This window comes from Panthera onca, chromosome D2 (genome assembly GCF_046562875.1).
Source record: "Panthera onca isolate mPanOnc1 chromosome D2, mPanOnc1 haplotype 2, whole genome shotgun sequence".
NCBI classification, from domain to species: Eukaryota; Metazoa; Chordata; class Mammalia; order Carnivora; family Felidae; genus Panthera; species Panthera onca.
The window spans coordinates 54,882,396-54,894,808 of NC_138349.1; the positions used below are offsets into that span (position 1 = coordinate 54,882,396).

The following is a 12,413-nucleotide window of genomic DNA, read 5'->3' on the forward strand; positions in this document are numbered from 1 at the left end:
TCCAATAGGATTACATATACATTATATAACCTCCCATACGGTTAAAGACTGAAGGCTTATGACTCCGAGTTCTCCAAAAGAGTTCATATCATGTGGCCTTTAGGTATTCCATCTGTTCTTTTTCCTGCTCTTTTGTGTTCTCCATGGTCGTGTCCCCCCCCGGTATTCAGTGTTGTCTTGGCAAGCAAACTTAGGTTGACTGAAGTGATAGGCTCTCAGAGAGTAAGGTAAGGAAAGAAAAGTTCTAGAGCTTCCTTCTGCTAGGTACTAAGATAAAAAATTTGTGTTATTTTCTTTATTTAAACAATTTTTTTTAATGTTTGTTTATTTTTGAAGGAGAGAGTGAGAGACAGACAGAACATGAGTGGGGGAGGAGCAGAGAGAGGGGGAGACACAGAATCCAAAGTGGGCTCCTGGCTCCGAGCTGTCAGCACAGAGTCCGACGTGGGGCTTGAACTGACGAGCTGGTGAGATCATGACCTGAGCTGAAGTCGGACGCTTAACCAACTGAGCCACCCAGGTTCCCCAGTTTGTGCTGTTTTAAACTGTCAAGTTGGTAGTAATTTGTTACAGCAGCAATAGGATATTAATAATTTTAAACTCACAGAAAGGTTGGAAGACTAAGGACACTACCCTTTACTCATTTTCACCCGTAGTTAATATTTTACTCTATTTTAGTTTTATCCTTCTCTCTCTCTTTTTTTTTTTTTCTTTCTTTTTGAACTACTTTAGAGTGCATTGCAGATGTCATGGCCCTTTAACCCAGCAATCTGTGAGCAGTTCAGTTTCCCCATGTCCTTACCAACACTTGCTATTGTCTGTTTTTTGTTTTTTTTTTTTAATGTTTATTTATTTCTGAGAGAGAGAGAGAGAGACAGAGCATGAGCAGGGGAGGGGCAGAGAGAGAGGGAGACACAGAATCTGAAGCAGACTCCAGACGCTGGGCTATCAGCACAGAGCCCGATGTGGGGCTGGAACTCATGAACCATGAGATCATGACCTGAGCCGAGGTTGGATGCTTAACTGACTGAGCCACCCAGGAGCCCCCACATTTTGGTTTTGATGTGCATTTCCATGATGACTAATGATACTGAACATCTTTTCACACGTTTTTTAGTCATTAGTATATCTTCTTTGGTGAAATGTCTATTCAGATTCTTTGCTCATTTTTAAGTGGGATTATTTATCTTTTTATTATGGAACTTTAAGAATTTTTAATATATTTATATTTATCAAATATATGATTTGTAAATATTTTTCTCCAAGATATTTTTCTCTGTTTCTTGTCTTTTCATTTTTTTCTTATTTTTTATTTATTTTGAGAGAGAACACAAGAAGGAAAGGGCAGAGAGAAAGGGCTCTGCACTGTCAGCGCAGAGCCTGATGTGGGCCTCAAACCCATGAACCGCGAGATCACGACCTAAGCCAAAACCAGGAATCAGACACTTAATTGACTGAGCCACCCAGGTGCCCCTTGTCTTTTAATATTCTTTTTTTTTTTTAAGTTTTTTTTTTAATGTTTATTCATTTTTTTGAGAGAGAGAGAGAAAGAGAGAGAGAGACAGTGCAAGCAGGGGAGGAGCAGAGAGAGAGGGAGACACAGAATCTGAAGCAGGGTCCAGGCTCTGAGCTGTGAGCACGGAGCCCAATGTGGGGCTCGAACCCACAAACTGAGATCGTGACCTGAGCCGAAGTCGGACGCTCAACTGACTAAGCCAGCCAGGCTCCCCTCTTTTAATTTTCTTAATGGAGTCTTTTGAAGTATGAGTTTTTGATTCTGATCAAGTTCAAGTCATCCTTTTTTTCTTTTATAGATCATGCTTTTATGGTGTCATATCAAGAAAAGGCAAATATTAATATCAATTTTCAGAGAATTATGGGATTTGCGCTATTAGTTTAATGATGAAATCCATTTATTGTGTGAGCTTTGTTGAAATGTGTAAGGATTTGCCTTTGAGTGATGATCATATTGTCCCAGCCTCTTCTGGGTAGCTGTTACTAGTGAGGCAATATAATATTCATAAAAAGTGCAGGCCTGACTGCTTGGGTTTGAATTTTGGTTTCATCCCTTACTAGCAGTGTTGCTTTGGGAAAGTGACTTTATTTCTTTGTCTCAGTTTCCTCATCTGTAAAATGGGGATAATACATCTTTCCTCATAGGGTGTTTGTCTATGTAAAGTGCATAGGAAATGCCTGGAAGAGAGTAAGGGCTAAAAAAATATTAGCTCTTATTGCTAAGGGAGCAGTTCTCAACTGTAGTTTGGGATGGAGTTGTGCACATTGGAATCTTTTGAGGGGCTTTTTAACACTTCACATGCCTTTCTAAAATGACAGGTTCTGCCAAAGGTTAGAGCAGCTGGGGTGACAAATACTGCACTTTGCCTTCCTTGACACATTCAAAGCTGATTGTTCCTTAAAATCACTTTCATTAAATGAGGCAATTTGGGTTGATGTGTAGAATCACAAAACTCTTCATCAGATATAAAAATAGCTCAAGCTCCATTAACACTTACAAAATGAATAATCCATTAACTCCTGTTGCCAAGGCAAAAATTAGGCAGTCTTTGGCAAACCAAGAACAGAATGTAAGCTGTGTTTGAGAAATACATTTCTCTGCCTTTGGGATGGTTTATTTGTCCAAGGATTAGAATATGGGCCCAGAACTTGCAATTCAAAAATAGAATTATAGCTTTGCTCTTGTTGGAGGAGAAGATTCTCAACTCTTTTCCTTGTCTTCATTTGCAGAATGAATGTAATAAAACTTGAGACCTACTTACCTTCAAAAGGGATTCATGGTCTGGTATAGGACTAGTATCAGGATATATAAAGAATTCCATAACTCAACAATAAGAAGACAGAAAATGGGCAAAGAATTTGCATAGACATTTCTCCAGGAGAGATGTCCAACAAAGATATGAAAAGACGATCAACGTCATAGGTGAACAAGGAAAATGCAAATCAGAATTACAGTGAGATACCATCTCATACCCACCAGGATGGCTGTAATAAAGATTTTTTTTTTTGAGAGAGAGAGAGCACGTGCACACGTGCACACAAGCATGGGAAGGGCAGAGGGAGAGAGAGAATCTGAAGCAGGCTCCATGCCCAGCACAGAGCCCAATGTGGGGCTTGATCTCACAATTGTGAGCTCATGACCTGAGTGGAAATCAAGAGTCAGATGCTTAACCAACTGAACCACCCCAGGCACCCCTAAAAGGAAAGTAGTAAGTGTTGGCAAAGGTGGAGAGAAATAGGTACCGTTGTACAGTAATGCTAAGAATGTAAAATGACTCAGCTGTTGTAGAAATCAGTTTGGTGGTTCCTCAAAAAATTAAGCATAGAATTACCACATGACCCACCAGTTCCACTCTTAGGTATATACCCAAAAGAATTGAAAACATGGTGGCACAGAAACTTGTACATGAATGTTATAGCAGCATTGTTTATAATATCTGTAAGATGGAAACGACGCAAACGGCCATCAAGGGATGAATGAATAAACCAGTTATTTTATATATACAATGGAATATTATTCAGCCATAAAAAGGAATGAACTACCAATACGTGGTACAACTTGGATGAGCTTTGAGTACTTGCTAAGTGAAAGAAGCCAGACATGAAAGTCATATATATTATATGATTCCTTTTATATGCTATATCCAGAATAGGCAAATCAAAAGAGACAGAAAGCAAATTAGAGGTTATCAGGGGATGAATGAGGGAGATCAGGAAGTGATTCTTTAATGATTATAGAATGTTTTTATGGGGTGAAAAAAGTTTTGAAAGTAAAGAGAGCTGATGGTTGCATAACATTGTGAATACAGTAAATATCACTGACTTTTACACTTTAAGTTCATTTGTTTTGGAAGAGAGAGCATGAGCAGGGGAGGGGCAGAGACAGAGAGGAAGAGAGAGAATCCCAAGCAGGTTCTGTGCTGTCAGCCTGAAGCCTGATGTGGGGCTCAAACTCAGGAACTGTTGAGATTGTGACCTGAGCTGAAATCAAGAGTTGGACGGTGAACCGACTGAGCCACCCAGGTGCTCCTCACGTCATTTTTTTTTAAAGGAAGATATAGGAGCATATATACTATTTTTGCTACCCAGAGACAAATGTTTTATTTAAAGTGCAGGGAATGATGAATGACACAAAAGGATAGCTATATTTGATGTGGCAACTCCAGTGTCTAGATATTTCTCCAGATTCATTTTTCACTCATCTCTTTGCTTGGGAGAATTTATTCTTAACACATAGTATTTTACCTGGAAATACTACAGTGTCTGCTAAGATAGAAGCAACATTTTTTATAAAGAGTATATTGTTCTTTGGGGAATCCCATAAAAGGCCTGGTTGCTCTGGGCCTCACAAAGCTGATAAAGGAGCAAAAGATATTCTGAGAGCCTACGTTTAGATGGCATTCTGTTTTTCCTGGGCATGCCATTACATCAGGCTGTCAGTTCCTTTTTTACAAAACAATTTTTCTTGAGGGGAATTTCACATAACACAAAATTAGCCATTTTAAAGTGAATGATTGAATGGCATTTAGTGCGTTTACAGAGTTGTGCATCTACCAGCTCCATATTATTCGGAAACATTTTCATCACCCCAAGAGGAAATTCTGTATCCATTAAATACATCCTTGCCAGCATTTGTTATTTTCTACTTTTTTGATTATAGCCAGCCTACTGGGTATGAAATGGTATCTTATGGTTTTGATTTGCATTCCCCTAATGACTCATGAAGTTACCATCTTTATGTGCTTGTTAGCCATTTGTATTTCTTCTTTGGAAAAATGACTACTTAAGTTCATTTTCTATTTTAAAAATTGGGGTTTTTTTTTTAGTTGTGTTCTTTATATATTATAGATATACACCCTCATCAGATACATGGTTTGCAAATATTTCTGTCATTCTGTAGGTTGTCTTTTTACTTCCTTGATAGTGTCTTTTGATACACAAAAGTTTTTAATTTAGGTGAAGTCTCATTTGTCTATTTCTTTCTTTTGTTGCCCATACCATTGATGTCATATCTAACAATCCATTGCCAAGTCCAAGGTCATTAAGATTTTCCCCTAAGAAAACTCTTTCTTCTAAGGGTTTTATAATTTTAGCTTTTATATTTAGATCATTGATCCGTTTTGATGTAATTTTTGTATATGGTAGAGGTTTGGGTCCAACTTCATTTGTTTGCATGTGGTTATTGAGTTGTCCCAGCACCATTTGTTGATGAGGCTCTTCTTTCTCCATTAAATTGACTTGGCACCTGGTTGAAAATCTGTTGGTCATAGATGCATGGGTTTATCTCTGGACTCTAAATTGTATTCCTGCAATTTACTTTTTTTTTTTTTTTAATGTTTATTTATTTTTGAGAGCGAGAGATACAGAGCACAAGCTGGGGAGGGGCAGAGAGACCAGCGACACAGAATCCAAAGCAGGCTCCAGGCTCCCGGCTCCCAGCTGTCAGCACAGAGCCTGATGCAGTGCTTGAACCCACGAGCTGCAAGATCATGACCTGAGCCGAAGTCGGACGCTTAACCTACTGAGCTGCCCAGGCACCCCTCCTGCCATTTACTTTTATGTGGGCTGAGTTTCTTATTTTTCTCCCTTTGATAACAGGATCATGGGGTTGATAGCACCATTTTCCAGAATCCCAGAAAGCTTCACCTAACTATTGGAATGTTGGTACTTTTGAGTGAGCAAGAGATCCAGCAGACGTGTGAGATGCTACAGCAGTGTAAAGAGGAATTCATTGAGTGAGTAATCTACAGGAATGGGGAAGGGTGGTCACCTCGTACTGGCTTCTTTTTGGTGTCACAGACTTGTTTTTGCACTAGGGAGCTGAGTCACACGGCAGCAAGATTTGTCAACTCACCCAGTTGTTAACACTTAACCATTGGAACGTTGTCTGAAAAGCTTAAAATGGATTTAAAGCATGTATTTACAAAATTTTATGGAAAGACTCTACCTTAAATTTTACTTGGTCAGTAGGCAAATTTTGTTCTTAATAGGACATCCCAGGGGCGCCTGGGTGGCTCAGTCGGTTAAGCATCCGACTTCAGCTCAGGTCACGATCTCACGGTCCGTGAGTTCGAGCCCCGCGTCGGGCTCTGGGCTGATGGCTCAGAGCCTGGAGCCTGCTTCCCATTCTGTGTCTCCCTCTCTCTCTGCCCTTCCCCCATTCGTGCTCTGTCTCTCTCTGTCTCAAAAATAAATAAACGTTAAAAAAAAAAAAAAAATTAAAAAAAAAAAATAGGACATCCCATTATTTTCTCCAAAAGGAAATTCTCTTCATTATCTGTTGAACAGGATAGACTACTGTATTCATTTTTTGTGTGTGCTGCAGAACACATTACTACAAGCTTGGTGCTTAGAACCATGCAAATTTATTATCTTCAAGTTTTTTGGGGTAGATGTCTGACATGGCTTTCACTGGGTTAAAATTAAAGTGTCCGCGAGGCTGTGTTCCTTTCTGGGGGCTCAGGGGAGGAGTTCATTTGCTTGCGCTTCACACCCATCTCCTAGAGGTCACTCCCATCCTTTGGCTAGTGACCAAATCCTCTGTCTTCATCATCTTCATCATCTTCATCACTAGCTGCACTGCATCTCTCCGACCCTTCTGTTACTGCTTCTCTGTCTCTGGCCGTAGTAGGGACAGGTTCACTGTTTTTAAGGACGCGTGAATTTGACTGAACACACCCAGATAATTCAGGATAATCATCCTGTCTAAAACTCCTTAACCTTGATCGCATCTGCAAAAGTCTGTCTGCCATGTAAGGTAGCGTATTTACAAATTCCAGAGAATAAGACATGAGCATCTCTGGAGGGCCATTATTCTGTTACCACAGTAACTCAAACATTACATAAATAACATGATTCCCTACTGAGGTGTTTATTGTATTTCAGAAATGCACTTTAATTTTCTTTTTTAAATACAGGTAGTATTGTTTGAGTCGGTAAGGATACCAAAAACTGTCCAAGCAGTCTGTTTTGGCTCGGGGAAAGCATTGCTATTCTGGGGGTAGAGTTCTTTTTACTATAAAATGTTAATTTACATGTACATCTGACCTAACAGCTTTATTTTAAAGAATCATCTCTTCCCTACCCTTTACTCCTTTTACTTAAGACTGACGAAGAGTAAGAGAAATTTGAAAACTAAATAACTTGAAGAGCTTTTTTGGTCACTTATAATATTCAGGTCCCATACTATTTTTTTTTAATTAAAAAAAAAATTTTTTTTAACGTTTATTTATTTTTGAGACAGAGACAGAGCATGAACGGGGGAGGGTCAGAGAGAGAGGGAGACACAGAATCTGAAACAGGCTCCAGGCTCTGAGCTGTCAGCACAGAGCCTGATGCGGGGCTCAAACTCACAGACCGCAAGATCATGACCTGAGCCGAAGTCGGACACTTAACCGACTGAGCCACCCAGGCACCCCAATTTTTTTTAACTTTTATTTACTTTTGAGAGAGAGAGAGAGAGAGAAAGACACAGAGTGCAAGCGAGTGAGGGGCAGAGAGAGAGAGGGAGACACAGAATCCGAAGCAGGCTCCAGGCTCCGTGCTGTCGACACAGAGCCTGGCCACGGGGCTCAAATTCCTGAACCATGAGATCATGACCTGAGCCGAAGTCAGACGCCTAACTGAGCCACCCAGTCGCCCCTAGGTCCCATACTATTTTTTTAATGTTTTCTTATTTATTTTTGAGAGACAGAGATTGATAGAGAGAGAGGGAGAGAGCAAGTAAGGAGCAGAGAGAGGGGGAGAGAGAGAATCCCAAGCAGACTCTGCACTTAGTGTGGAGCTCTATGCAGCGCTTAAACTCATGAACCGTGAGATCATGACCTGAGCCGAAATCAAGAGTGGAATGCTCAACAGACTGAGCCCCCCAGGCGCCCCCCCCCCATACTATTTTGATATGGCCTTGTAGAAGTGGGTTACCTAGTTCATTGCGTAAGACAAGGTAAAAGGGTTACATTTTCTTATATATGCTGTAAATAAAACTATGTAATAGGGTGACTTGTTTGTGGGCCATTTCTTCTTTTACAGTTTTGAAGACAAGGTATTTTTCTTGAGCAAAATCATAAGCTGACTGGGTTTGCAGTCTGCAAAGAATACTTCTTTGTCTTGATCTTTGCTCACTGATGGACCTAACTGTTCTCTCTCCATCTTAACCTAACATTCAAAATCATTGTTTGTAATTAGATATTTGCAATTTCCTTGCATACGATACAACTTTATGCTTTACCTTACAAAGCAGAGCAATTTTATCTGGTTTAGGAATTAGTCCTGATACTTTAACTTATTTCCAGATCATGTTTTGCCAAACGAAACGGAAAGCAGCTGCACTTTCTTGGCTGCCATGAGGGTAATCCTGCTAAGAAAAATTTAAAGGTAGATAAATTATTTGTTTAGGGAAGTGTTTGTTTTCTTACCTGTGAAAATCAGGCCACAGGTTTTTAATCACTGAAGCTTTATCCTGAGCTATGTGAGGATTTAGCTGAGTTCTTCCCTTTTATGTCTCCTGGTGCCTTTTGTGACTAAATGCCAAATCTGAGCCCTTTAAGCATGTCAGGGTTGGTGTGCATAGGAAATGAAGAGCAGCCTTAATAGTTCCTAAGAATTTTTGACATGACAGGATGAAAACAGTAATTGTAGTTTTTCAAATTCAGCAAAGCTTTTGAAATAGGACAGAGTTACACTGCCAAAAATCTGCAGTGCAGGCAAAAATTTTTTTGAAGAGGCTTTTTTCAAAAAGCTGAAAAGATTTGAAACCAGCTAGTAAAGCAACCCCTCCCCCCGCCAGCCCTCTTCTCCTACTTTCTCCTCTGCCACACATACTTGTTTAAAAAGCACATAGTGCAAAATTAACTTATTTCTGAGGAGAATGAGACTCAGAATTGGCTGTTTAGGTTGGTTAGAAGTGCCTTGTTTCCCTAACAAGGGAAAAATGTCTCCTAAAAATACATACATATAGCCACACACACACTTACAGCCCTGGTGAGTAGAATTCTCATTTAACTTTTTTATTCATACTCTTTGATCTTAGCTTTTGTACTTGATGTACTTAGATTGTCAGCAAATAGTGGCTTTTCTTTTTTTTTGAAATGTTTGTTTATTTCTTTTGAGATGGGGGAGGGGCAGAAAGGGGGGGGAGAGAGAGAATCCGAATCAGGTCCCATGCTGTCAGCACAGAGCCTCACAGGGGGCTGGATCTCCTGGGGTTCAATCTCCTGAACCCTGACTTCATGACCTGAGAATAGTGGCATTTCTAACCTGGGCCTTTTATGATGTAAAGATCCCAAATTAAAATATAAGAAGGGAAAACTTTGAAATTGATAGACTAATAAATAACATGCTGTGGTTTAATTTGATGGCTTTTTAAAATTGAGAGATTAAATCTACATGGCTAGATTGGGATTTAATTAAAACTGTGGTGCTAAATAGATATTTTAAAGAAATAGTTGAATATTTGTCTTTAATTTGGGGGTGTTTTTCGAGTGATGTTACCTGACCAGGAACAGAATTTTGATTTCAATTCTTAAGCTAAGGGCTCATGAAGCTGTATAGATTCCGAATGAATTATTCAGTGTTCAGTAAACGCTGAAGCTTTAAATGTATCCCTTGTGACTTTTCCTTGTGAGATGGAGAACACAAACAGTGCGGTGGCTCTGAGTATATAGTCTGACAAATACGCAGTATTTTTTTGGTTCCAGTATCACTCTTCTTGTACCTAAGTGTTCCCAGTAGGCCTGAGGTAAAACCAAATAAGTTAAAAAGGGACAAGAATAAGGAGAGAAGAGGAGGAAAAATACCCATGGGTGAATGCTGGTTCCTGTTTATTGCCTCAAGTGTCAGTTGAAAAGTATGCTCACGGGTGTCCCAGGTGGACTCTTTGTCACCATGACCCAAGAGTATGAGTCAGGTAAACCACTGAATTTCTCTCCCTCTTGGTAAATCCTAGGGAAGGTTGAAAGAGTTTCTGTTCCTACTCCTGAGACAGGCTTTAGATCCTGTTTCATTGTTGCATTTTTTGTTGTTGTTGTTCCTGGTACCCCATCTAATTCCAAAGATTTGAGGTGGTTTGGATTGAGGATATACGTACAAGAGAAATGTTAAAAGTCAGGGAGCTCAGAGATAAAGATGGAATGGGAGAAGGTTTTACCTGAAAACCAAGGAATGGTTATAATTACACTTGAGCATTAAAATTTAATAGTTTTCAAGCACTGGTATACTTGAACTAAATTCCAAAAAGAAACACATCCATTATTACACTTCTTACCTGATAAAAAGGAGCATGGCAGTTTTTTAGGAGAGAATCCTTTTCTGGTTCTCAATCCAAGAAAAATTTGTCATGTAAATCTTAACCCAAAATGATGATGAGCAGTGTCTTCAACAGGACTTTTGCAGAGAATACAAAAATATTGTTTACATGGTTCTCTCTTGGCTCGATCCCTAGAATTTGAGGGTAGAGCATTAGGCAGAATCCAGTAAAAACATTTTAGTGGGAAACTAAACCAATGGTATGGTGCTTTGGGGTGATCTATGTGGGGTCAGAGTTGGGGGGAAAAACGTAGAAGAATGTATGGTTAGTATTAAACTTTTTTTCATGTAAGTTTGTTTGACTATACCTTGATAGGATTGAATGGCAGTCTTCTGTGAGTTTTCACTTTTATTTGGAACGGAGATCTTCTGTGCTGTTGGTTGAAGCTATAGGCCTCAGATAATAGTTCAGAGCGTGGCTTGTGTTTTGGAACACCCCACTTATTAGAGGTGGTAACAGGGATACTTATGATGGAGGCGGTAATTTTTATTGAATATCTGTCTAAAATAGTTTCTTACTGAAAAAAAATTCTGGTCTTGTGCAATAATATGGTCTTGAATTTGTAAGGGAATATTTACCGTGAAGATTCCTAGACTACAAAGGGTCTCTCTGTGGCATTGGTGCAGTGTCAAGAGAACTGTTTTGTTTTGCTTTTTTAGGAATTGTCCTTTGGTTTATCCTAACTTCCTTTTGTCTTTGAGCTAGTACCACATTTTTTTTCAATGACTATGTAGGCACGTGTCCACATTCTTCTCAAAATTGTCCAGAAAAGCTTCTCTGTTTAGTGTAGAACATCCAGTCAGTGTTTACCAGAGATTTATGGAGTTTACCTATTTTACATAAGGCATTGTGCCCGGCTGGGGATATCAGAGTGGACAAAATGGATAGATTGTCCAGCCTCATGGGGCTTGCAGAAGACTGTGTATGGTGAGCTGATTTTTAGCTGGGTTTCACCTTGGCACTGCAGGGCCTTTTCTGGTTGAAGGATAAATCTGTTTAAGGAGTCTGGGAAGGAAGCAGAAGGGTGAAGTTTTACTTAACATGAAAGTAATACCTGCACCCATGAAACTAATGTAACATTGTATCTCAGTTATATTTCAATTAAAATAAATAAAGTCATACATAGTTAGTTTTAGAAAAGTCGAAAATTATAAACAAAAATATCACTTTTAATCTTACCGCTTAAAGATAATTACTATTAATGGTGTGGAGTATGTACTCTCAGACTTTTTAATATGCAAGTCTGTATTTCTTCTTTGAGGTGTAATTTACTTACAGTAAAATGCACAGATCTTAAGTGTAGTTGATGAGTTTTAACAAATGCATACACTCATGTAACTTCAGCCAAATCAAGATGTAGTATATTGTCATCGCTCTATGAAGTTCCCTCATGACCTTTTCCAGTAAATTCACTTCTCCCAGCAGCAACTATTGTTCTGATTTCTATTTCCATAGATTAATTTAGCTTGTTCTTGAATGTCATATGAATAAGAAATCAGTCTGTACACTTTTGTGTTTGGCTTCTTTGGCATATATGGGCATTTTATAAACTTATGTGTGGCTTCTTTTGCATATATTTTTTATATTAACTTTTTAATGGATAATACATTTACATGGTGCAAGATTTTAAAGATTCAAAGGATATGCAGTGAAGGATTTCCTTCCCACTGCTATTCCCACCAAGCATCCTGCTCTCTTCTTTAAAGGCAAGAGATTTTTCCAGAGATTTTTTATACGTACAGGGAATGGATATATATATATATATATATATATATATATATACACATATATATACACATATATACGTATATATGTATATATACATATATATACACATATATACGTATATATGTGTATATATATATATATATATATAAATTTTCTTAGTCCCATCTTTTGCACAAATAGTAATATATAGCATGTACATTGTTGTGCACCTTTTCTTAAAACCTTAATGAATATTTAATTTGTTGCCAATCTTTGGTTGTTCCAGACAAAGCTTCAGTCAAACCCTGTGCCCAAATTGTTTTTCATGAGTATAAGTGTAACCTGTTACATCATATCAGGAAATAGTATTGTCTGGTTGTTCTTTTGT

At 38.7% G+C, this 12,413-nt stretch overlaps 1 protein-coding gene across 7 annotated transcripts in view; it reads left to right on the forward strand.

Moving 5' to 3' along the window:
• Positions 1–12,413, forward strand: part of ASCC1 (activating signal cointegrator 1 complex subunit 1) — a 112,306-nt gene that overhangs the window by 44,543 nt on the left and 55,350 nt on the right. For all 7 annotated transcript variants that reach the window (XM_078434348.2, XM_078434352.2, XM_078434351.2 and 4 more), the window contains exon 6: positions 5,614–5,750. In XM_078434348.2, the coding sequence (XP_078290474.2) occupies positions 5,614–5,750 (137 nt within the window). The remainder of the gene's footprint in view (positions 1–5,613; positions 5,751–12,413) is intronic.